A 27376-nucleotide genomic window follows, 5' to 3' on the forward strand; every position below is an offset into this window, starting at 1 on the left:
TTCCTTAGCACATCCCCAGATCATCACGTTGAATTGCAAAAATTATGAATAGAGTTCTCTTGCAAAATACAGCTTTTCTGATTTCTCCTTCCTTCTGCACTCCCCACCCTCCAAAAGCCACTCTTGATGGGCAGGAGGAGTTCATCCAATATCAATATAAGGAGCAACTGATGGAGACGGGGAATTGGCACTCACTTCTTGTGAGTGGAAGGTTCTTCTGATTACACATTAGTGCTTTGTTGGACTCAAACCATAATTAGCGAGGTCTTGGGAACTGGAATTTAAGAACATGTTGTACACATATTGAACCTTTGTTCAAATATACCCATCCATTCACAGTCTCCCTTGCTTATAAACCCCAATACGGAATCTCTTCACAACCCTTTGTCAATCCCTCAGTAGGGTAAGTGGAAGTTGTGTGAGGAAGCGTAGGGACCTAGAAGGTTGAGGCTTCTGCACGGTGTGCGGAAAGAAATAAACAAAAATACCAGCGCTGGGTTTTAAAAATCTTATATTGCAATACAAAGATGCAAGTCGGCGGGTGCCTAAAAAGCCACCCATCTCTTTCACTAGCTTTTTATACACTCAAAATGTCCATGCAGCACATTCTTAACATGTTGTTTGTACATAGTTGCTTATTACTAGTAAATATCATTCACTATTTTAATTCCTTCCAGGAAGAGGAATTATAGGTTAACCCTTGTTTATTCCTTGGTAGGTTAATATTATCTCCATATCTCATTTACCTGGGGTCTCCCATATCTCATTTACCTGGGGTCCTTCCCCCAGGTAAAAATATCTCATTTACCTGGGGTCCTTAATATTATATCCATATCTCATTTACCTGAGGTCTTCCAGGAACAATACCTAAAATCAGTTGATGCCTCTACTTAATTGTCTGAAGGAATTAGCACGTTCCTTCTTGCAGCCCCAAATATTCTTGCAACACAAAGCTCTTCCCTAAATTTTCCAGTGTCTACTCACAGTTTGTGTTTGCTCCTGAGGCAGCAGGAGTCATGCTTTAATTTACTTATTTACCCTTCTTTGGAAGACAAAAGTTTGTCCTGCTTCCCAGCCCTTTGCCCTTTTGGTACTACAGTTCATGATGGGGTCTCTAAAATGTCAAATGACATAATATTTCAATCAATTTGTTTTATAATATACTCTCCCTTCAGAACAGTTCTAGAAGACAGGACTTTTAACAAATATTTCAGTGAATGGCTATCAAGTAATATGATTTTGCACTTAAGAAAACAAAACTTTTCCTTAATCATCTGTAACCAATTAATTGAATATATTTAAATACATTTGCAGATTTTATACTACCTCAGGCAGATACACTTTCAGTAACCTAGAAAAAGGCATCTCAGTTACGAGAAATACCACGTACAATATCCAAAAGCTACCAGTAATGGTGAGAAAGACCATCTTTACTATGTTTTATTTCTCAGTTTCCATTACAGTTACACACTATAACAAAATAGCCCCAGAAAACAAACTATGCTTATCTATATCATAGCCTACTTTTATTATTACACCACATTATTATTATTATTATTATTATTATTATTATTATTATTATTATTATTATTAAAACTGATATCCCAATTTTTCCTACCCTCAAAATGCTCTCATTTTTTTTTTTTAATAAGCCCTGTATTTCTTTTTCAGTGTGAACAACATGACTACTAACATCCTCATCTATAAACAGTACTTCTGGAGCTTCTTCATTTTCTTTTGAAACAGGTTTTTTAGTTGCTCTCCAGTAATTGTCTGACACTGACAGGTGGGGTGAAGGGAAGGTCTGGTGCACACCTGATATTTGCTTAAGCAGCGGTCAACAACAATCAGATGAAATAAATGGAAAGACTCAAAGTCATGACTGGAATCTGCAAACCATTCAGGAGCTCAGTACTTACGGTAGCCGACAGCTGCGGTCCATTCAGCTGTGCATGCAAGATGGCTTCATTGATTGAATTTCGGATACCCCAGAGCGCCAATTCGAGATCATGAGACCCAGCCATTTCATTAGTGAGATATTCCAGGGTATAAATATATTCCCTCCACTGAGCATCGAGTTCAGACACACTGGCAAAACAGCCCCTCATCACATTTAGACAATATCCTTCACAAGGCCGAATGAGCGTCAGGCCTTGGCAATGTGGACAGTACTGCATCTTCACCAGTGCTCGGCTACATTCCTTTGTCAAGGTGGCATGTTCGGTCGCGTTCAGCACTTCTACGCCCATTCCAAGGGCCTGATTAAACATTCGGCTGGCCCAGAGCGACTTCGCCAACTCTGTAACTGCTTCTTTAGAATAGTGCCCAAACGGATTTATATCTTGCCGCGTTAGCCGCAGGCATTCCGTGTACTCTTCTGACAAATCCGTGATTCCTGGGTTTATAAGACGGCTGTAAACCAAAGGGAAGAGGCTGTCAAAGAACCGGAAGAAAGCACTTTCCACTGTGGTCTGCGCACCCAAAAGGTAGAGAGAGAGATCCGTGAAGAGCTCTTTCACAGGCTCTGCCGCTTCCTTTGACATGGATCTGTAGGCAGTCTCAAACAGAGAAGTCGTATGGTTCTCAGCAAAGCGAAGCAATGACCCGAAGGCAGCTGCAAAGACAGAGACGGTACCAGTGAAAAAAAAATGCCAATTCTTCTTTATCACAGCTCAGCAACATGGATTATAAAATTATACAACTAGTGCATTGTTGGTTCAGGTAGTTTACAAGCTGACTGGACACTGTTTCTGTTCGAGTGACTACTGCCCTTGAAGGGAAAAAAAATTCCATTGACCTCAGTATACACAAATAGTATAGTTACTTTTTTTGGTGTGTGAGATGGGGTACTTTAGATGCTGATTGATACTGACAGGGATTTTAGGACTCAAGATCAAAGTCAGTGTAATTTGAATAACTAGATGTGCCTCTTTGGATGTAAAGTGAAGCATCACTGGGAAAGCAACACTTTCAGAACCATCTGGGGTGGGAGACCCACATATCTCAGTACTGAAATGACACACGTCATAATTCAGAGGGGAGGCTAAGGCCTGGAGGAAGATCCCTATGGGTAGAAAAGTAACATTGGAAGCAGTCCTCAGTCAGGTGTTCAGCCAATACAAGTGAGTCTGCTAACACAGTGCTTTTTGTGTGACCATCCTGTTGCAATTATCTGGACAACTGGAGTTAAAAGTGAAAGTGTGACTTTCATGAAGAAATGACCAAAACGTGCACCTAAATGCAATATCTGATCACTTTGAGCAACAACTTGAAGAATACGTAAGATAAATGGAATAAACATTTTATAATACAGTAACATTTCTAAACACATTGACAATGGTATTCACAAACAGAATTTGTTCATTGCAGACATACATTGCATTCAACTTTTATGTTATGTAGGATCCAATTCTAATCCACCACCCTCTTGTCCTCTATGTTTCCTCTACCACAACGCCCCCCTAATCCTTTTTCAATTCAGGGTGCAGGAGGAGCAGAAGAAGTGAAATTGGAGGCTAGTGGGTGGATGTAGATGGACTCTTCCCACCAGTCTACTGCCAAAGGCAGATGTCTCAGTTTGGCCTGATAAATGGGCTGAACACAGCCATCAGTTGCATACCTTTAAATTATACAGTAATTTAATTCAATTCATAGTACTTAAAACAGAGGGGACAGAAAAAAAGGCATGTGGAAGGAATGGGTGGGAGGAGCCATAGTGGGATCATCTCCTCCTGTGTCGGAGACCTCAGACAGGGTTCAAAGTTCCACTTGAAAGGTGGCAATGTATACAGTTGGCTAGACAGAATTGTAAGTACAAAACATCAGAGGTCATTGTTTCAAATGATCGACCCAGACTGGATACTGTTACGTACTTCAGAATAACTCTTACCACTGCCACTCTAATGATATTTATGAGACTATAACAACTTATAATGTTGAATGGCTTTGAAAGCTTAGACCTGAGAAGGGGGAAAAAAAGTCAGAGTTGAAAACATTTGCTCTATGCACAGAGGCCTGGCCTGCCAAGTTTCAAGCAGGCTTTTACAACGGAGCTGTAAAATTCTGAAAATGGGGTTTATAATGGAAAGCCTGACACTGCGATAACTGTAATATCGTTAACAACACAGCTCGGCTCCAATAAAACAGTTTGTATTTGCCAAGACATCTTTATTTAATTTTTTTTTCAGTGTAACCAAACACCAAGGAACTTTAGTTGATGGGGGAATAAAAGGTAGGTAATGATGTTAAAGCAAATCTGTCACTAATATAAAAATACGTCTCCCTTAGGTCTAAGCACCCCTGTCTTATAGACACATATTCATGTCTTTTCTCTCACTATTACACAGACCTTATGGAGAAACATTTGCTTTTGAGACAGAGAGCGGAAGAAAGCCATTTAATCCCATGTCTTATTAATTCCCTGCACCTGGACACTCAAAAAGCATTTCAAGTGGTTTTGGCCACCATGAAAAAACAATGTAAAAAGAGAACCAGTCAGAAATACCTCACCCATGAAAGAAACAAGGATCCACTAGTGAAAGGGATGGTCCACATGTACATGCACATCATTAACTAGTGAACCTTGCATGAGAGCCGGGGTGGTGTAATGGTTTGGGAGGTGGACTTAGACCTGGAAGATTCAGGTTAGAATCCCTGCTCAGCCATGAAGCTTCCTGGGTGACTTTGGGCCAGTCACTTTCTCTCAGCCTCACCTACCTCACAGGGTTGTTGTGAGGACAAAAGGAGGGGAGCAGCTGTGTACACCACCCTGAGCTCTTTGGAGGAAGGGCAGTATAAAAATGTGAATAATAATAATAATAATAATAATAATAATAATAATAATAATAATAATAATAATAATAATAGATGATGATGATGATGCACAAAGTGCGCCATCACAGAAATACTATCCAGTATATGGAAACTATCCCCTCCTGCCACTCAAGCACAATGCTTTTCACTGGAAACTATTTGCATGTACAATTGCCGGTTAACAAATATGCAGTAATGAAATGCAAAAAGATAAAGCGATACACGTGCATGCAAGAACCTGAACTAGGCCATCCAACAATCAATGTTTACATATAGTCATGTGCAGACAACTTATTTCCCAGATTCCCAGTCTGCTGCATTTTTGAATGGAAGACCAGTGCAAGGAAGAGAATCTGGACTTTAGGCAATCAAACTACAGACAGCAATCTGCATGTGGGAATGAGGTTGTGCATAAAAATATATGAAGTGTATATCTGGGCTTTCCTCTACTTGGGGCCAGCTCTGCCTTTACTGCCCTCCTCCTGTTCCCTGATCTGGAAATAGTTCCAGTGATGTTATCGTCACAACAATTACTTCCGCGCAACTGCCTCCTCTCCCCCTTTGAAATAAAGGAGGAAGGAAGGAGGCAGCCCAGGCTCCAAAGGAGCCTTTTGCACCACTTCTAAGCAGTGCGAAAGGTTCCATTGGAGCACTTTGGGGCTGCTGGAAGTGGCACTTTGGACAGAGGAGAGTGCCGCTTCCAGGAGACAGGTGGTGCATGCATCACCTATCTTCCAGTGGACCAAAGCATTCCAATGGAGCCAGAGAAGCAGCACATTCCTCCAAAATTGGAGGAGGCACGTGCCACTTCCCGCCATTCTGAGTGCCGCCACGCGCTCCTCCCCTTTCTTTAAAGGTGAAGAAAGAAGGTGTCATCAGACATACCAGGAACTGTGCCGAGAGGAGTGCAGCCACTTTCTGCACGTTCCCCACTAAACAGAGGGCCGCCCCCTCTCCTCCCCTTTAAAAGAAACAAGAGGGGAGTGGCCCTCAGAGCAGCACAGAACCACACCAACAGTGGCTGTGCTCCTGCATTTGCACCCCTTGCCCCCCTGGGCATGCCACTGGGGGTTTTCTCCCACCTCCTTCCTACTGCAATGGCCTAGCTGAACATGGGCAGCATTTGGGTGCATGGCCAAGGAGCATATCAGTGCAGGGATGTGACTAGCAGGTGCATTTCCACTTAGCCGCTCCTCACATTTAGTGAATGCAAGATATCATCTTGACAACAATTGCAAGTGTTGATGTGACATGATGCTTTGCATCAGAGAAAACAATTCCTGTATTGTTGACTATAATTCTAGGAAACCTATCTGAAATCTCCACACATTTTAGCTGAGATTAGGATATTTTATGTGCATATCCTTGAAATGCTATCTGAATCACAATCCCCAACTTGTTTGAACAAAAAAAATGTGAGGGGGGGGAGAGAGAGAGAGAGCGCGCAGCAATTTCTTTAACATTATGTGATCCTAAAGACATTTTGTTTTGCCATAGTTGTAAACTATGGAATGGTTGCAGACAATCAAATTGCTGAGATGCCTGGGTATACTATTCCCAGCCTTCTAATTAGGAATAATGGTGCTGTGTACTGATGAATACGTTGTATCACAAAAGATAATTTCTGCTCTGATTGTACAAAGAGACAAGTTACCATCTTATTTGGAGTTTTATGAATAAAATGCTTTCAATATACCATGCAAAACCCTCAATGTGCAATTACCAATCCAATAATCATCTGTGTTAGAAAGAGGGACACCCCATTTGGTTTGGCTGATGCAGAAACCTTTATAGCAATTTAAAAACTGAAAAAAAAATCATAAATGAAAAGTGACTAAAATACACACTCATTTTAATTAGAAGCACCTATTGACTGTGTTATGGATATTAACTAAGTAAACTGCACCCCATGACCTATTAAAAATGCATTCCATTCCATCAACTGATAATGCCATCCAGTCTCTCTAATGAGATATCAGGGGCAAGAATCACCAGAGTACAAGAAGATTACTTTAAACAACAACATAAGCTCAACCAGATTATATACCACTAAGTAGAAAAGGAGTCACCAGATCCAGGAGGATATTGGCATGGCTCATGAGTGGATTCATAGCATGTTAGTGTTGGAAGGGACCTTAGAAGTCATCTAGTTGACCCTCTGCTCAATGCAGGCAACTACAGCATCCCTGACAGGTACCCATGGAGGCAAGACAAGGGAACATTTATTCCCACGGGAAGAGAACTGCAGCTGCATCACTGCTGAAAAGTTGTTTAGGACTGGGCTATCAGTTTATCAATGTCTTCCTTAAAGTTCCAACAAATATCTGATTAGGGCAAGGAAGCTACAAAAGGCAAGAAAGATCTCTTCAGAAAATGGATGTCTTGCTCCAATTTTTTTATTTTTTATTTTTTTTTGGGGGGGGGGGCGCGATAAAAAGAAATGTAAACTGTTAGCTCTGGGTTCTGAGTGAAACAGAAACACAGCTAACGAATTGGTCCAGGAGCAGGTGCAGGCTGCTGAGTTAGCAAAATCAACAAGCACCTGTGACAGACACACCCTGGGTGTTACCAAGCCTGCAATGATTGGCTGATCTAACTACTTAAGGGTTAGTATGCTGAACCTCCAGTGCAGTAGTAGGAGATAACTGAGAAACTGCTGCCAGTGACTGTGGAGGCTGGATATTTGTATGTATATGTGTGATTACTGACCGTGGACTGGACCTTGACTTTGTATTGTGGGAAACTGATTGGGATTTGTTATAATTGGACTGACTGATCTTCGTGCTGACCGGGACTGTTTATTGACTACTCTGCTTGTGATATCCCTTGCTCAAAATATAACTGCTGCTTGAAAGTACTCTGCTGTGTATGCTGTTTCTTGCAACCTGCTCACATTGGGACAAAACAGGGATCCTATAACATCTACCGTTAACATATACCAAACACAATGAAAAATGCAAAAAACAAAACAAAAGCACACATACTCTGTCGGGGGGGGACACAAAAACAGCAAGGCAAACGGTTTAAAAACTTCCACGGATATGGTCATGTATAAAATAAATTTTAATTAATAAATATAAATTAAAAAGGAAAGCTGAGAGAGATTTCAGAGAAGCTGAATGGATTCTGTGCATCTGTCTTCACTGCAACGGATACAGGGAAGATACCCATTCACAGAACTAAGCTACCTAGGGAATCTGAAGAGATAACTGAGTCAAATAGAAGTGAGTTCTTATGTTCTTATGTTCTTATGAGTTGTGAGAAGGTTCTAGAGCAGGAGTTGTCCAAACTTTTTGGCAGGAGGGCCACATCATCTCTCTGACACTGTGTCAGGGGCCGGGGGAAAAATTAATGTACATTTCAAATTTGAATAAATTTACATACATGAATACATTAAAGATGGAACTTAAATGAATGAATGAAGGACTTGCAATAGCTCATAGCCTATAAAAGACCTTGCACAGAACAAGACCGGCCTTTCTTTTGTTGCCACTGCTGCATCACAGACGTGAAGCAACATGCAGTGGAGGGAGCCCTCGTCCCACAGCTCACACGAGAGGCTGAACAGTCGGCCATCAAACTGAGAGCAGTTTGGCATCAGGCCAATATGAGCTCCAGCCAGAGGTCATTGGAGACTGGGAGCTCTCAGTGGGACGGATTGGGAGTCCTCAAGGGCCACAAGTGGCCCCAGGGCTGGGGTTTGGGCACCCCTGTTCTAGAGCAAGGGGTGTTAAACATAAGGCCCACAGGATGCGGCTCCCGGAAGCAATTTCTCCAGCCCTCATCATAATTGGGCTCTCTCACATCTTGAACTTATGAGTAAGATTTGCACATTTTCTCTTCTGTCATTTGCAGCTAATGAGTTTCTATATGAGAACAAAGTGGCTATTTTAGGCCATCTGCTTAACAATGTCACTTCCTGCTTAAAGATGTCACTTCCAGCCCTCAACAGGCAACATGAATGCTTTCTGGCCCAGTGCATGAAATGAGTTTGCCCTGTTTTAGAGCAAACTGACAAATTAAAAATAATGCGTGATGTTGAGAGAGAAAGTTTCTCTTCCCTCTAGAACCAGAGGTAATCCACTTGGTGGGACATTAGCTTGGACAAAGAGGCTACTTCACACATCACAACGTATTAGTCTGTGAAATTTATTGCCATGAGATGTGGTGATAGTCACTAGCTTGGAATGCTTTAAGAGAGAACTGGACAAATTCATGCAGACCAGGCTATTAGCTACCAGTCAAGATGGCTATGTGTAATCTTCGGGTTTAGTAGCAACACATTTCTTAACACTAGTTGCAAGGCAGTGATAATGGGAGAGAGGTATGCCTTTCTTTCTTGCTTGCAAACTTTCCAATGACCACTGTGAGAAAGAGGATGCTGGACTTCACTGGCCTGATCCAAAATACGGAGTGGTGAATGAGCAGATTTCTGGTGAAAATCTTGGCTCTACCATCAACCAAAGCTACCGCAGGCGCTCACCTATAAGTCGATCCCACAGATAAGTCAAGTTTTGAGCCAACAATCATGGAATTTTCTATGACCCTCGGATAAGTCAGGGGTTAAACATAGGGGTGTATGACTATAGTTTTGTCTGATTTTACTCAAGGCCAAATCCTGATAAATAACCCACCACTAATTGTTACCTAAGAACTGTAGTCTCTAATTTATTAAAATTTATTTAAAACATAGTAAAATGTCATAAGATACATTTTTATTCTTTTTAAATTCTGGTCTTCACCACCTTTTTGTAAACACTATCAGAGTAAGTGCACTGTAAACAACATACCAGTAAAACAGTGGTTCCCAACCTGGTATTCACGTACTCCCAGGAACACTCAACAGGACCTTTAGGGGTACTTGAAAAAGAATGGAATAATGGTAGAAAAAGGAAGGTCATGCTCCAGAATGCCTTGCAAGGCAGGAAGGGAGGTAGCTAGTTAGCTGTGAAAGCCCCACCAATAGCTAGTTTTTGGTCATCAATTCATGATGAACCAGTGATTGATCGCTTTCCATATTACGTTTCAGCTTTTTTACTGAGCAGGTTTTCAATCACCCAGAATTTCTCAGCACACTTCTGGTGCAAAACAGTGGAAAGGCAGAGTCTTCTGTTCTTCAAACAGATAAAATGAGAAAACACTGTGATAAATACATGAAGTCTGGGCTTTCACAGAGAGGAGATGAGGGCTTGTATTATTAATTACAAACATTTTGCTAATATGAAGGGTACAATTTATGGAAATGGGCTGCCAAGGGATATGAAAGTGAAAAAGGTTGGGAACCACTGCAGGAGATCCATGAATCACATCCACCTTTAAGGTGTCTGGTGTGTTAAGCCAGAAGCTCTACGTATAACATACAACCCATAACACATAATTGGAAGCGTATGATTCAATTCACCGCAGAGAGATGCAGCTGCATATATTTGCAACACTTTTTACTCAGAAGTAGACCCACTGCTTCCCATGGGAGTTATTCTTAAATAATGGTGCACTGAATTGTAGTCTGGGACTTTATTTCAAATAGAAAGGAGAATCCCATCCTGGTGTTGAAAAAAAAAAAAAAAACCTCTGCCAAATGCAGGCATTTGCAAAAAGGAACCAGGTTGTAGCAGCATTTGCAAAAGGGAACTTGAAGAGAATAAAAGGTTAACTTTGGCTGGAATTTCCCAGGAAAGTTACTATAGAAACAAATGATCTCTGTATTGCTTCTAATCTGCTTGCTTTAGCAAGAACTTTTCAGAGTTGAAAGGCTCTGCCCTCTGATTGAGGAAGTGATGATTTGAGCTTGATCACTTGGCAAAAATTTTAAGTACTGTAGGCAAGCATCTATCAGGCCTAAGCCTATCCAACTTTCCAGCACTGATATAGCTGTACCAATGGAGTATGTCCCATGGGCACAGCTGCATCAGTGCTGTGGTGGGGGAGATCGTCCTGGAGGCCTCCTCAAGGTAAGGGAACTTCGGGGTTCCCTTACCTTGGGGTTGCATTGCAGCTACACTAGTGCTGGAAAGTTGGATAGGACTGGGCCCTTCCACAATTACCCTTGTCTCCAAAATTGCCATTATACAGCTACCCATTTTTCATCACAGCACCAGTAGCACAGTCATTACAGTCCAGTGTTTTCTGTGTCCTGTGGTTTTACCTAATTATTTTTCTTTTCTTGAAAAAAAAAATTAAATCGTGTTTGCAAAACATGCCCTAGTAACTGCATTTAAGACTACAGCAGAAATTCTGGCTCTGGATTACCGAAAAGTAATCCTTCCACAGCAACGATGGGATCCAGAGTGGAAGCTATTATCAGGCAGGCTATCCCTTTTCAACCTCAATCTTCCAGCTGCACTACTAAAACCAACCAACCTAATATGCCTGTTGAACAGATGAGATAATGGATAAACACACCTAGGATACTCTAAATATACTATACAAATGTTTACTGTCTCTTCCTACTCTTGGCTCAAGCCTGTATAAAGTACACATTGGAACAGTGTCCTTCTACCCAAGCACCAACACAGTCTTCCATTACAGTAATCTCATCTTCAGAACAAGTGGTCTTCCTGCACTGCAAAAACACCTGGACTGCAGCCAGCGGGCTAATGAATAAAATCGACTAGACACCTTTCAAAGAAAAAGTCATAGAGATATAACATAAATACAATAGATGCAAAATAATAATAATAATAATAAACTTTATTTTTATCCCACCCTTCTCCCCAAAGGGACCCAGGGCGGCTTACAACATATTAAAAAAAACAAATTAAAACATAATTTAACAGATAAAAACATATTAAAAACACATTAAGAGAAACCATAAAAACAGTAAGATAAAAATCAGAATAAAAAGAGCATAAAACAGCAGTTCAAGGAGGAATCATGCCTGTAAAAAACTAAAAGATGTATAAAAGATGTTAAAAAGGCCATAGAGTCAGAAGGCTTGTGTAAACAACAAGGTCTTCAGGCCTCGCCGAAAGGTCTCGAGGGAGGAAGCCATTCTCAAGTCAAGGGGAAGGGAGTTCCGTAACATTGGTGCCACTACTGAGAAGGCCCTATTTCTTGCCGCCGCCCCATGTACCTCTTTAGGCGGCGGCACATGTAAAAAGGCCTTCTCTGATGACCTGAGAGGACGAGCCGGATTGTACGGGAGTAGGCGATCTCTAAGATAGCCTGGCCCAGAGCAGTATAGGGCTTTAAAGGTCAAGACCAGCACCTTGAATTGGGCCTGGAAACGAATGGGCAGCCAATGTAGCCCCCGGAGAAGCGGGTTGACAGAGTCAAACTGCCTAGCTCCAGTGACCACACGGGCCGCCGCATTCTGCACTAACTGCAGTTTCCGAACCGTCTTCAGGGGCAGCCCCACATAAAGCGCGTTACAATAATCTAACCTCGATGTCACCGTAGCATGGATCACCGAGACCAGGTCTGCACGATCCAAGTACGGACGCAGCTGGCGCACCAGCCGAAGCTGCGCGAAGGCCTCCCTAGCCACAGCTGCCACCTGAGAGTCCAGGAGCAGCTGCGAGTCCAGGTGGACCCCCAAGCTGCGGACCTGCTCCTTCAGAGGGAGTGGAACCCCATTCAGAGCAAGCCGATAATCCAGCACCTGCATCAAAGATTTCCGAACCAGGAGAGCCTCTGTCTTATCCGGATTTAATTTCAGCTTGTTAGCCCCCATCCAGATCCTCACTGCTTCCAGACAGCACTCCAGGCCCTCAACTGCCACCCTGGAGTCTGGAGGAAAGGAGAGATAGAGCTGGGTGTCATCAGCATATTGATGACACCCCACTCCAAACCCCCGGATGACCTCTCCCAGCGGTTTCATGTAGATATTAAATAGCATGGGGGACAGAATTGAACCCTGTGGCACCTCGCACTTCAAGGGCCAGGGTGTCGAACAGGCATCCCCCAGCACCACCATCTGGGACCGACCCTCCAAGTATGAGCGGAACCACCGCAAAACGGTGCCTCCAACTCCCAGCTCGGCCAAAAGGGCACAGGGATGTGGAAGGGGAAGAAAAAAATGCCATTGTTGGGATCAAGCAATCCCCAAAACAGAAAGATGAATTAGTAAAAGAGAAAAGATGGGTTGTTGCACCCTAAAACCCATTTAGGGCTGTCTATTGCTTGCCTCCTTGGCCCCACAACAGGTCTTTCAAGCTCTACTTGTGGGGCACAGTAGAAGAGACTTTCACACCAGGATCCTGCCAAATATGGGGGATATGTGAAAATCATGCCCTCAAGTGAACAGAAATTCATGTTTCGTTTAAGTTCATTCATGTAAGTTCATGTAAGTTCATATTTCATTTGTGTAAAACTGTCTTAGGATACAGGTGGAACCTGTTTATCAGCAGAGTTCAGTTTCTGGACCCCCTGTAGATACCAAAACCGTGGATAACAAAATCTGCGGTTTTTGGAACCTACCTGAGCTCTGAAGGTGACCTTGCTCCAATTGCATCAGGAGCTGTTCTAAGGCCTGCAGAGGCCACACATGCCCTTTACGGGTCTCAGAATGGCCTTCAGAGGTCCTAGAAGCACACTTCCAGTTTTCAACCAGAAAGCACAGTTCTAGTTATCCCCAGAGGCTTCAGGTTGGGCCAAATCCCAATGGAACCCACATTGAGCCAGATTCAAAGATAAAAAATCCATGGATAAGTAGGTTCAACCTGTACAACTTGACATGTCAAAAAAGAATGACAGGATAAAAGAAACTAAATGAATGCTAGGTGGAACTGAACTCCATTCAGGAGAAGCAAGTGGCCTTTTGTCCTGTTACGCTTTCACTCCAAATCCTCTGGATTACTGTATGGCTCTGAAGACTACTTGAGCATACACTCAAATAGTCCTTGTTCAAATTTATTTACCTATTAATTATTGCAGTTGCATCCTGCCTTTCTTATGTGGCCTGCTGCCTCTGGGTTCTGTCACTCCAGCAGCCACTATGTCCAGATTTCTGGGCAGATGTGGCTAGCTGGGGTGCAGTTTGGGGGTGATAGACAGCAGGGAAGGAAGGTTCCCTGGCAGAGCATTAAGTGCCGGTTGCTTTGGGGATGCCATTCCCAGAGTGCAGCAGTCTCCAAAGTAGAGATCGCTGGCCTAAGGAGACATGATATTTCACTGATATATTTGTATAACATTTACATTTAACTAGTTGTACTACTTTTATACAAAATGTTTCTTAAACATGCAAAGGAAATATTTTGTAACATATTAAGGGATAAGACCAAAGCACAATACACCTGAATTTGGGAGAGATTTGGTCTCTGGGTCTCATTTATTTTCATTTTTTCTTTAAAATTATAAGGGAAAATTAGCACAGGTGCATGGCCTCTCCTTCTGAGTAGGGTAAAAATACAAACAGCTGTAAGTCTTCTGGCAAATCTCTGAATTTTTAACATATCCATGCACATGGGTGAATATTTCATGAAAATGGGTCAATGTCATCCTCCAAGGAGAGAGGCCTGTTGAAACATTTTATCATGTGCTCACAGCACGCTTGACATTGCAGCTGATATTGCGCCTGTGCTGGCCAAACACAGCTGATCAAACACAGCTCACCTCTGGAAACTTCACATCTCAACTGCTGGTCTTTTAAAATTAGCTCCTGGAGATGAGCCAAGTCATTACAAGATTCCACACTTTCTTTGACTGTGCATTGGAGGTATAAGAAACCTCCATGCTGAGCAGCTAATGAGTTTGTACGATCGGGAACTCGGCTGGTTTTTAATGCTGACTGACAATAAAAGTGAGACAATGCTGAATGCATGGCACAAAGGATTAACCCCCCTCCCTCCACACACACATACACATACAATTACATACATTTCTCCGATGCACACATGATGCTTATTCACAATGCTTTAGCACAAAACATCACATTCTCAAGGGATGAAGTCATTATGATAGAACAGGGCCGCTCAAACCCAGGCCCAGGGGCCTGATCAGGGGAAGGTGGATCCATTCACCAGGTGAGCAGACCTTACTCTTCTGCCCAGGCACTGTGCGGTGTACTCCATGGCTGGAGGGACAGGGATGCTCTGGGCAGTCGCATCTACCTAGACGTCCTGTTGCTTGGCCTTCTGGGATGCCGGATGGCTGATGTGACTGCTCAGAGTGTCCCTGTCCCCCAATCATGGAGGACATTGCACGTTGGGGGAAGAATACCAGGCAAATCTCTAACAAAAACCCTTGACTTCCGACAGGCGGACTTCCCTCAAATGAGGAGGCTGGTTAGAAGGAGGTTGAAAGGGAGGGTAAAAAGAGTCCAATCTCTCCAGAGTGCATGGAGGCTGCTTAAAGCAACAGTAATAGAGGCCCAGCAGAGGTGTATACCGCAAAGAAAGAAGGGTTCCACTAAATCCAGGAGGGTGCCCGCATGGCTAACCAGCCAAGTTAGAGAGGCTGTGAAGGGCAAGGAAGCTTCCTTCCGTAAATGGAAGTCTTGCCCTAATGAGGAGAATAAAAAGGAACATAAACTGTGGCAAAAGAAATGTAAGAAGGTGATATGGGAGGCCAAGCAAGACTATGAGGAACGCATGGCCAGCAACATTAAGGGGAATAATAAAAGCTTCTTCAAATATGTTAGAAGCAGGAAACCCACCAGAGAAGCGGTTGGCCCTCTGGATGGTGAGGGAGGGAAAGGGGAGATAAAAGGAGACTTAGAGATGGCAGAGAAATTAAATGAGTTCTTTGCATCTGTCTACACGGCAGAAGACCTCGGGCAGATACCGCTGTCCGAACGGCCCCTCCTAACCGAGGAGTTAAGTCAGATATAGGTTAAAAGAGAAGATGTTTCAGACCTCATTGATAAATTAAAGATCAATAAGTCACCGGGCCCTGATGGCATCCACCCAAGGGTTATTAAGAAATTGAAGAATGAAGTTGCAGATCTCTTGACAAAGGTATGCAACTTGTCCCTCAAAACGGCCACAGTGCCAGAAGATTGGAGGATAGCAAATGTCACGCCTATTTTTAAAAAGGGAAAGAGGGGGGACCCGGGAAACTATAGGCCGGTCAGCCTAACATCCATACCGGGTAAGATGGTGGAATGCCTCATCAAAGATAGGATCTCAAAACACATAGACGAGCAGGCCTTGCTGAGGGAGAGTCAGCATGGCTTCTGTAAGGGTAAGTCTTGCCTCACAAACCTTATAGAATTCTTTGAAAAGGTCAACAGGCATGTGGATGCGGGAGAACCCGTGGACATTATATATCTGGACTTTCAGAAGGCATTTGACATGGTCCCTCACCAAAGGCTACTGAAAAAACTCCACAGTCAGGGAATTAGAGGACAGGTCCTCTCGTGGATTGAGAACTGGTTGGAGGCCAGGAAGCAGAGAGTGGGTGTCAATGGGCAATTTTCACAATGGAGAGAGGTGAAAAGCGGTGTGCCCCAAGGATCTGTCCTGGGACCGGTGCTTTTCAACCTCTTCATAAATGACCTGGAGACAGGGTTGAGCAGTGAAGTGGCTAAGTTTGCAGACGACACCAAACTTTTCCAAGTGGTAAAGACCAGAAGTGATTGTGAGGAGCTCCAGAAGGATCTCTCCAGACTGGCAGAATGGGCAGCAAAATGGCAGATGCGCTTCAATGTCAGTAAGTGTAAAGTCATGCACATTGGGGCAAAAAATCAAAACTTTAGATATAGGCTGATGGGTTCTGAGCTGTCTGTGACAGATCAGGAGAGAGATCTTGGGGTGGTGGTGGACAGGTCGATGAAAGTGTCGACCCAATGTGCGGCGGCAGTGAAGAAGGCCAGTTCTATGCTTGGGATCATTAGGAAGGGTATTGAGAACAAAACGGCTAGTATTATAATGCCGTTGTACAAATCTATGGTAACGCCACACCTGGAGTATTGTGTCCAGTTCTGGTCGCCGCATCTCAAAAAAGACATAGCGGAAATGGAAAAGGTGCAAAAGAGAGCGACTAAGATGATTACGGGGCTGGGGCACCTTCCTTATGAGGAAAGGCTACGGCGTTTGGGCCTCTTCAGCCTAGAAAAGAGACGCTTGAGGGGGGACATGATTGAGACATACAAAATTATGCAGGGGATGGACAGAGTGGATAGGGAGATGCTCTTTACACTCTCACATAATACCAGAACCAGGGGACATCCACTAAAATTGAGTGTTGGGCGGGTTAGGACAGACAAAAGAAAATATTTCTTTACTCAGCGCGTAGTCGGTCTGTGGAACTCCTTGCCACAGGATGTGGTGCTGGCGTCTAGCCTAGATGCCTTTAAAAGGGGATTGGATAAGTTTCTGGAGGAAAAAACCATTATGGGGTACAAGCCATGATGTGTTTGCGCAACCTCCTGATTTTAGGAATGGGTTAAGTCAGAATGCCAGATGTAGGGGAGGGCACCAGGATGAGGTCTTTTATTATCTGCTGTGCTCCCTGGGGCATTTGGTGGGCCGCTGTGAGATACAGGAAGCTGGACTAGATGGGCCTATGGCCTGATCCAGTGGGGCTGTTCTTATGTTCTTATGACCAGGTAGAACAGACTGGTGACCAGTCTGAACAGGGACTGCTTTTCCATTCCTCAGCAGTGCTGCTGTGAAATAACAATGAAAATTCTGCTTCCTAGTAGTTGCCTTGCTTGGGATGCAGGTAGATTGAAGTGGATTCATCTGCCCTAGAATAGGATAAAACTAAGGATGCATTTTGATTCTGGTTTCTCAATGATCCAATTCCATTTACTTCAGTGGAGAGAAGCCTGATTTACACCTGTGGAAATCATAACCAGCTGCACTACACGTCAATTTACATGAAAAATGACACTGCACTGGTAGTCAAATTGTGATCTTGGAAAAAGGTGAGGGAAGGGCAAGAGAAGGACATAAAGCCATCATAAAGCCAACATATGACCTGAGTGGGATACAGTTCAAGAAAAGGAAGGGGGGTCATGTTTTAGCAAAACAAGTCGATCATAGGTTCTGAGCTGATGATGGAAAGATCTTCATAATACATTTTTTTAAGGAAAGTACGGTGCAAACACAACAGCATATTAGGTGAGGAACAGGTTCTCATAACCATGATGAGTTGAAGGTTGTTTCATAAATAAGGGATAGACCCACAACAGCATTATTTTTATTTTTCTATACTGTCTTTCTCACTGACATTTTCAGGGGGTCCAAGGGATTGCAGAGAGAAGGCAAAAACCCCATTCTGTGTTACGTGCACAGTCATATATTTTGCAAGCTGTTGGATAAAAATTGGAACATTAGCCTTCCATCTTTAAATTTATTTACAGAATAAACAAACACATCCCAAGTATAATGGAAGTACCAAGCCAGAAAATCCCACTAATTTAAAACTCAAAACAATACAATCCCTTTTAGAGAAGATTCCATGCTGGAAGAGTATATTTGTTACAAAAAAACAACGCTCCGAAAAAATGAATACATTAATGCATTTGTAAAACATTTTCATTTCCCATAAAACCTCAAGCCTGGATCCTTTCCATGTCTGTAATTGCTGACAGCACCAAGTTTAAAACAAACAAGAGTTTCATTTTAACAATTCTCTGTTTAGAGCTCCTTATTATACTATTATTTTAACACTAGCAGACCTTGCAACAGGGTTGCTGTTGCTCTGGCACACTTGGCAACACAAGAGTATTTTAAAGAATTGGGTTATTATACCCACAAAGTTGCAGGAACTCAAAGGAAAATCTGGAAGTTTCCATTCTCAGGGGTTCCAGGGTGAGATACTCTTTTTCTTGTACTTTACTGAAAATAATTTTGAAGTGATGAATCACACTGAATATTTGAGCGTTGATTCTTTCCTCTACCACAGAGAATGACAAAATTTGCTATGTACTCATGCGAGTAGTAGTTTGTGTCCCCCCCCCCCCCAGTGGGAGGTACTATCTCATGGATGGATTCTCCCACTCCTACTCTGATGGCACTGCCTATATGGGTTTTGGTAAAAGAGATGACAACCTTATAGCAGAGACGTAGCTAATGATAGTGTAGCCCAGTGCCAAGCTCAAAATGATGCCCCGGGAGTGATATCAGAACCAGAAATGATGTCATGTCCAGGTTTTTAAAAAGTGAAAATTGAGGGGAAAAATGCCAGAAGCTTGCCACCCACTTGCTCTGCCGCCTCGCCCCAACCAGTGGCATAGCTAAGGCATCTATCTGCTACCTGGGCTCAAAGAAGATTTTGTAGCTCCCCCTCCACAACAAAATCAAATTTAATTAACTAAGCAAATAAATACAAAGTGTGCCCCTTATTGGTTAGAGACACTGTGCTGGGGTGAATGGGGATAGCTATTTTCTGCCTGCTAAATATGAGCCCCATTTGAAAAAGTGTCTCTTTACTCAGTTAGCAGTATTAACTGTATTATGATACATGAAATGAGAGCTGAAATATTAACACCTTATTAGTTCCATGCTGTACCATAACAACATCTCAGTGGCTCTCAGAACAATCAGCCTCATAGATAAGTTTTGAGTTAAAGAAATCCACTTTTTGTTCCATAAGGCAGCTGTGTTTTCATTTTCTGGTTAATTGGCCATAACGTTTGACAGAATACAGATATTCCAATGGGGTTTCTTGCATTGCATTCCTCATTAAATTATGTTTCCAATGATATATAACTTGATGGTATTATTCGTACATACCTTTTTTTTTCACAATTTGCCCACTAATGTCAAGCTCAGCTTGTTGCCCCCCAAAAGCTTATTGCCCGGTACAACTGCTATCCCCTGCACCCCCTTAGTTATGCCACTGCCTCATAGTGAGAAACGCCCCACTGCCTGTTTTATATGTGAATGCAGAGATACACAATTACATAAACATGTCTGCCTTCCCATCATATCCAGCTTGGTTCCTAATATACAATTTCAAATGCATTATACTCCTATGGATCCTTTTTTCAGCATCTTAGATCAAGTCATTTTGGACATTCCAGATATTATGTCCTGATACATTAAAGGCTATCACTGTTAGCTTCTTACATACTATATTTGGAAGCAGGCTCTGGCTGAATTAGGAATATGGCTAGTGCAGTTTCTTTAGGAAAAAAAAAAGTCAACATCAAACTACATAGTGGCACAAGGAAGCATGCAAGATTAAATGGAGACAGAGTTCTTTAAGGTTCTGTTAAGCTTTCATATTCTGAACTTTGCTGATAGCTGTACCCTGAGTAGACAGACAAAATCAGCATTGGGCATCTATCCATCAGTCAATATGTGTTATCTAAAATAGTCAACAAGCGATCTAGAAATAGCTCAGAACTCAACGTTAACACCAACAACTTACTTTGATTAAAGACACTGGCGGATGACCAGTATGGTGTGTGGGGGTAGGTGGATATGGGTGTGTTCTTTGCCTCCATCTCACACCATCCAATAAAGGTGTACTACTCAAGTTCCCATGCGCATACTGAGAGTATCAGTTGGGCATGCCTCAACTTACCTTTCATTCTTGGAGTAGCACTACATAGTGTCCCATCATATGGGGACTGATTTGTACCAAATCTACTTTGTGATATTTTACTGGTCATTTTGTTTCTGTTTTTATACAGTTAAAGGACTCAAGGACTTTTTACAATTTAAAAAATCATAATTAATGAAAATAATAAAGAATAGAGCAACAATGAATACCATCAAAACTGAAAACAAAACAAACAAAAAACCACACTAGGGGAACAAAACAAATTGCAAGAAATAAATTTAACCAGGGGAGGCAGGAAAAGTCCTGCTGAGACAAACAAGAAGGAAGGTCTACAGCCTCTGCCAGAAAGTTGACAAAGAAGGCATGTGTTACAACCTCACGTAGGAGTTTGACAGGGTGGGACTTGCCTTTCACAGGGTGGGACGCCCTTCTCACCTGCCCCAGATAGCAGTGGTATGCACAAGAGAACCTCCCAATGACTGCAGAGGACAAGCAGACTTATGTGGAGGAAAGCAGACCTTAAGGTCTCTGGGTCCATGCCATTTAGGTTTCCAAAAATTTTATATCTAACATCTTGAAACGCACCCAGAAACAAAATGACACCTTTGCACTACCATTGCCAGTACTGCTTTAAAGAATAACCACACATATTATCTCATTTTTGCCTGGACCAGAAGTGTACACCTTTGATTGCTGTTGCATATATGCAACTTTGGGCAGAAATGGTTTAAACATGGTGGTACATGCAGGGAGATTTAGATCAGAGACAGATATTAGAAAAATTACGGTGCACATTCTTTCCTGTGTTCTTTTATTCTTATCAGTCTTGCTCCATTTGGCAACCCTCCCCCCACCTCTCCCTTGTGCAGTTCCAAGATTAGCTGGTTGCTCTTTTGGGAGTCAGGTAGGATGTTTTTGCTGCTAGCCAGACTGGCCTTGGGCTTGCAGTTTCTTTGCTTATTCCAGACTGGGGTTGGGTTATAGGTGGCTAAATTTTGTTCTTTTGGACTCTTGTTATACCTTCCCTTTTTGGTCACTTTAAGCAGGTGTCATGTGGGCCTAGGAGGCAAGAGCTGGCAGCTCGATGTGCATCCCGAGGTAAGCAGAGATGAGCCAGTAGTGTTCATATGATGCTTACTAGCTCTCTGTGACTGCCTGGCAAATCCTCTAGCTTGGATTTGCAAAGTCAACCACAAGTTGCTTTCCAGCTAGGGGGAGCCTGCATAGCCCAGTTGCAAGGTTGACTGTGATAAGTTTGCTCCATCTCTTGAGAGGTTGCAGCTTTGAGTTATTGTAGTTTCACCTGAGATTGGTTGGGGGAATATATGGGCTCTACCATTTCCTCGTTCAGTAGCCAGCATGCCGGGGGGGGGGGGGAAGGCGAGTCTAGATTTTTTTCCCTGCTTCAGGTTCACTATTGATATTTCATAAAGTGGTCCAGTTTAACCCAAGCCTCTGTCTTGTGTATTTATTGGGAGGAGGGGAATGCATAGGCAAGAGCAGAGGTAGCATACAAACAGTGCACTTTCCAACTACAGGTCCAGCCTTGTTATACACGGATTTGACTTAACACAAATGGCCACTGCAAATGAGAAGGATTGTGCTGATCCCTGGAGAAGGGGAAAAATGCATCCCTTTAAAATCAGTTTAAAAAACTGAACAGTCATTGAACAATAGCCTCCTTAATGAGAGGGGGGGGGCAGCTGGCTGACGATCGATCAATCCTTCTCTCTCCAGGCAACCCCTCCCTTCTCCCTGAGCACATGAAAGAAAGGAGATCACTTTCCATTGGTGGCTGACTGAAGCGCCTTTCTGAGAGCTTGGAGGAGGACTGATTGATGGATTGTCTTCTTAATGACTCTTATCTTACATCACAAAGGTCAGCAAGGCTGTTTTTAAATCACCAGAGTAAGGGAACTTCGTTTTTTAAATGGATTTGCTTTAGTGCGTTTTTTTTGCCATCCATGTGAGTTCTAGGAACAGAACCCATGTGAATAATGAGGCTCAACCTGTATGTTGAAAGCTTGCCTCACAACGAACTGCTCAGGGAGCCTAACTGTTTTATCACCTTGTGTCTTCTAGTTTCCACTGCTGCCTCCTTGCAGTGCCGTGGCAGCTGGATACCTGAGATGCATTCCATCAAGCTTCCAATAAGTCACTTCGTTAATTTCCCCCAACCAAAGGTGGGGGCAAAATTAGTATGCTCTTCTGATCATGCCATGCTTCAAACAGGCTCTCAACACAATGAACAAACTGTGAATCTCTTTTTCGTACTACATGAAAAATACTACATGCCTGCTACCTTAGTAGAGCTGGGTAAAAGTACTGACAATTATAAAGTAAATTACTGGTTATATGTTATTATTTGAAACTGCAGCTACAGTTGCTGTAGTTATTTAGGAACACTGGAAGCTGGTTCTTTTACTTTGTAGCACTGCTGTTGGCTGTCAGTGGTTCACTGAGGTCCAGACTGGATTTTTTCTCTGCCTGAAGATGCTGCAGATTGAACCTGAGATCTTCTGCATGTAAAGCAGGTGCTCTTCCACTTACTTAGCTCCTGCATTATTTAAACACAAAAATAAGTCCTAAAGCTATGCAAGGGATTGATGGACTTTTAAAGCAACAAGGAAAATTGAATTGCTTCATTCTGGAAGTCACAGGAAACCCCTAAACAAGATGACAGACTGCAAAGATTTGGAACAACATGCACATATACCTATGCTATGTACAAGAGAAAGTTGACAAAAATATGATTTCTCTTAAAAAAAGTGGTCTAGATGTATTCCATTTTGGATCAGTAGTACACATTTGGAAAGGTTGAACTGCATCTTTCTTTCCCATGTTACTAGTATTCAAATGCACAGCTGCTCTACTGACCTTTTAATGCAATTTTAGTGTAAAAACAAATTAAAAACCCAACATCCCTTAGAATTAAAACAGACAGAGGCACAGTTACTCCTGTGTATTTAAAGCACATGGTACAGTCCTCCTGCTAGGAAAGAAGTGCATAAATAGTCCTTAATCTCTCTGCAATTGGAAAATTAGCATGTCAGGCAAAAGTATCTAGCCTTAAGAGGAAAAAATAGGCTATTTACTATGTTGAACATGGATTATTGGTTTTTGAAGTCCTTTGTTCCTGCTCTACTTTCATCTTCTAGCTTTTTTTGTAGATACATATACGGATCATGATAGGTTACATAAACAAGTAACTGGTTCTGTTTATTATTCTCTATACTGCATTTCAACATAATTGTATATTATTTTATATACTGTAATTGGATAGTGGTGTTTATTCTGGTAAGAGTGAGTAGCTTAAAGTAAAACAAATTTAGGGAGCAGAGAAAAGGCTGGAGCCCAGATGTGGTATAGTCTGTAGGATGCTAGTTTTCTTCTTCCAATGGGGTGTGTGTGTGAGAAACAGGATGTAGAAGGAGGTAGAGGAAAGATGAAATCCCAGACTGATTTGGAAGGCTCAGGAAATGTCACTGTGGCCTTTCTGAAGACACAACATGAATCTGTCCTATACTGAGTCAGACCATTGGTCCATTTGGCTCAGTACACTGACTAGCAATGTCTACTTGGGATTTCAGACAGTTTTCGTACTGCTCTACCTGGATGCCAGGGATTGAATATGGGGCCTTCTGCATCAGTACATGTGCTCCACCATTGAGCTAGCTGTAGATGTGTGCAACTTTGGGTATTATCCCTCAGATCCAAATAATAGCATTATGTATAAACGGCTTAAATCCAGGTTCTACGGGGATCCACAGAGCAGTAACTGGAACTTCTACGCAGACAGATGCCTCCTCAAATACATTTCACTGCTGGAGATACTCCACTAAACCAGGTGCTCAGAGTCCAGGCTTTGGCAGGGATATTGTTGAGAATGTCCGACAACCACAGCAGAACAGGACAACATTTGCTGACCACATGAAAGACAAAAGGACCAAAGGTGAAATAGCTATGTGTAAGGTAGGAAAGAAAGGCAGGTCGGAACAGACAAATCATAGGAAGCTACTTTATAGTGAATTAGATCATTGATCTACCTAGGTTAGTATCAACACAGTCTGGTAGTTGACCTCCAAGATTTCAGATAGAAATTTCTCTCTGTCTTACCTAGAGATACCTGGAATTGAACCTGGAACCTTCTGCATGCAAAGCATGTGCTGTACCATTGAACCAAATGTCTGAGTAAGAACTTCCATTTTCAAAGCCAACAGTTTATCCACTGATAGCCATTTCTATGTAATAGAAAAAGCTTGCATACACTGAACAACAAAACCTAGATTTGCAAAGTCATCATATTCCTTGCTGTGCGTTCTTCAAAGACACACAGTTAAATAACTGTTGTTTTCGCTTCCCAGTCTTAATCAGCCTCCCACTGAAACATTAGCTGACCTGGGCCTTGTCACAGATTTTAAATGCACATTCATTTGGTATTATTTATCCATTTCTCAGTTAAAGGCTGAAGTTTTTTTTTTTTTGGGGGGGGGGGGGGGACGGACGACATAAAAAACCTGCAATTACACTGCATCATAGATTTTGTAGCTTTAACATTATACACATCATGGTTTTTGATCAAATACTCTGTTGCAGAACTGAAAATCAGCTTAAAATATTGATGGGATACACATGGCTTCACTGTTGTATATTAAAATTTTGCTTGAAAGAATGAAGATGGTTTGGCATGAGAGGACGTATTGCTGGGAGATGTTTTAACCTTTTTGCACTGGGCTATAAGAGGAATACACAGCACGTCAAAAAGAGAGAATCTTGCAAAATCCAACATGATGCTTGTTTATGTAGGAGGATTAATTGAAAACACAGTAGATTTTGGAATGGTCGCTGGAATTTTCTCTGCTCTTCAAGCTAATCCCTTTCCATATGCAAGCCTGTGGAATGGTTTTTGGAGGGAGTCACAAAGTGTCTCCTATCTTTTGCAATCAGTTTTCAGAAAGCGCTGGAGGCTGCAGTTGAAAACAGACATTCCCATCCTGCACTAGCAGAAGGCCTTTCCACTTGAATTCTGGGGCATTTTGGTCCAAGTCAAAACCTAAACATGGTACCAAGGTTTACCATGGTTTTACATGGTAAAACCTCTTCAACCCCAACTGTACTTTGGTTCCAATTTTCAGCAGCAAGTCTGCATACCATAGCAACAACAGGTTTTAACAATCACTTTTCAGCAGTGGTTTCTAAGTTTTTTTTCTAGAAGTCTGTATGCTGCTGCCTGATTTATAAATGTAAAGGGGTGTGGCTAGAATAGTGATTGGGCAGCCTAATCTGCCCTATCACCTTTGTGAACCATCAAAAATTGGGTCACGACCCACTGGTGGGTCCCAGACCCACAATTTGGGAACCACTGCTTTACAGTATATTACTACATGCAATACAAAAATTTATCCAATTTTGGATGGGTATCCGCTTCTATACATCTTTTATTTTCTTTCATGTGGATATCTGAAGGCCAGTACAAAGACAAACTACACAAAGCAATTATTCATTATGCATGAAGATGTGCATTCTCAGGAAACAGCAGGCCAACAGGATTTCTAGCAGGATATTGTATGCTCAGTTCTCATAAGCTCCTCTGCCTCCAGAAAAGCAGAAGAATCATAGGATTCCAGTACATGCAGATCCCAATGTAGGAACAAACAACTCCATGACACACCTTACACTGTGTGCATGAATGCCGATGCTCTGCTATATTCCTGCAAACTGGCTTTCAAGCTGAGATGGAGTGTGGCACCATCACATTCTAGACCAGCAATTTTCAGCCTTTTGCATCTCACGGCACACTGACAAGGCACTAAAATTGTCAAGGCACACCATTAGGTTTTGGACAGTTGACAAGGCACACCATGCTGCCAGTGGGGGACTCACATCCCCCATTGGCCCTACTAATAAATGACCCTCCCCCAAATTCCTGTGGCACACCTGCGGACCACTCATGGCACATCAATGTGCCATGGCACACCGGTTGAAAATGGCTGTTCTAGACTATGCTTTGCACTGTAGTATCTACAACTGCCATTCCTTTGAATAAATGCACCTCCCTGCAAGTTAATTATAAGAGAGTTTTAATACTGCTCTTCTGTATTCTCCAGCTGCAACAATGCATTTGCAATAACACTTTAGAAATGCTGCCAATAGGTTCACAGTAAGGAATGTCAGGTTGGCAGTGCTGGATTATAAACTATTAGGGGAGGTAAAATGTTCAAGCTGCTCTTGCTGTAATTTGACATGTAAAACAGTGAGAGAAATGTAGCATCATCTCTGGGATACGGTACAAAACAACTGCCTCATTTGCTATATGTTACCATGACAATTATTCTTCTGCAAATGTAGGCTGTTATAAGTGCCAGGATGGCCAGGTGTCAATGATGCTAATGTACCTGGATCCACTGTGAAAGACTAAAAAAAAACATTTTCATTCACCACACATCGTATTTTACAAGCAATTTTTGGAAGATACGATTACAGGCCAGCACACTCGGTTCCAGAATTTGAAGAATATATGACTAGCTGGTATTTTTCTTCACAGTCTAGAACATCATTTGTGATTCAAAGAGAGAAATTTTAGTTTTTTGTTTTTACTCTGCTAAAGCAAAGCACAACCATCATCTCAATTGTTTGTTTATACTAAAATAGATAATTCTTGACACCTTGAATACATTAGCGTACCAATTTCTTTGGAGCTTTCACTATCTGAAACAGATAGGGCTGTTCATATACAGCACCTGTGCATGAATGCATGAAGCCTACCTGGGAGTGGATTTGTGATATTACAGCCCTGTTCTGCTATCCATTGTATTATGTGTTCTGGAAAATCCAGAATTCATAGGACTCAAGTAGCTTTCTTGGCTCTTTATCTTGATGATCTATGATAATTTGTTACCAGTTTTACACTTCTTCCTATTGTCTATATCAGCGGTTCTCAACAGATTGCAAAAGATAGGAGACACTTTGTGACTCCCTCCAAAAACAGAGACAGCCACCCTGGAATCTGGTGGAAAGGAGAGATAGAACTGAGTGTCATCAGCATACTGATAGCTGTATGCTCCAACTCCAAATCCCCAACTCCAAATCCCCAGATGACCTCTCCCAGAGGTTTCATATAGATCAGGGGTGCCCAAACCCCAGCCCTGGGGTCACTTGCGGCCCTCGA

General features: G+C 42.4%; 1 protein-coding gene across 1 annotated transcript in view; it reads right to left on the reverse strand.

The window, feature by feature from the left end:
* LOC136645910 (glypican-5-like) overlaps nt 1-27376 on the reverse strand; it is a 468549-nt gene that overhangs the window by 338114 nt on the left and 103059 nt on the right. The window contains exon 4 of the mRNA XM_066622361.1: nt 1920-2614. Coding sequence (XP_066478458.1) covers nt 1920-2614 — 695 coding nt within the window. The remainder of the gene's footprint in view (nt 1-1919; nt 2615-27376) is intronic.

This window comes from Tiliqua scincoides, chromosome 3 (assembly GCF_035046505.1).
Source record: "Tiliqua scincoides isolate rTilSci1 chromosome 3, rTilSci1.hap2, whole genome shotgun sequence".
Lineage (NCBI taxonomy): Eukaryota > Metazoa > Chordata > Lepidosauria > Squamata > Scincidae > Tiliqua > Tiliqua scincoides.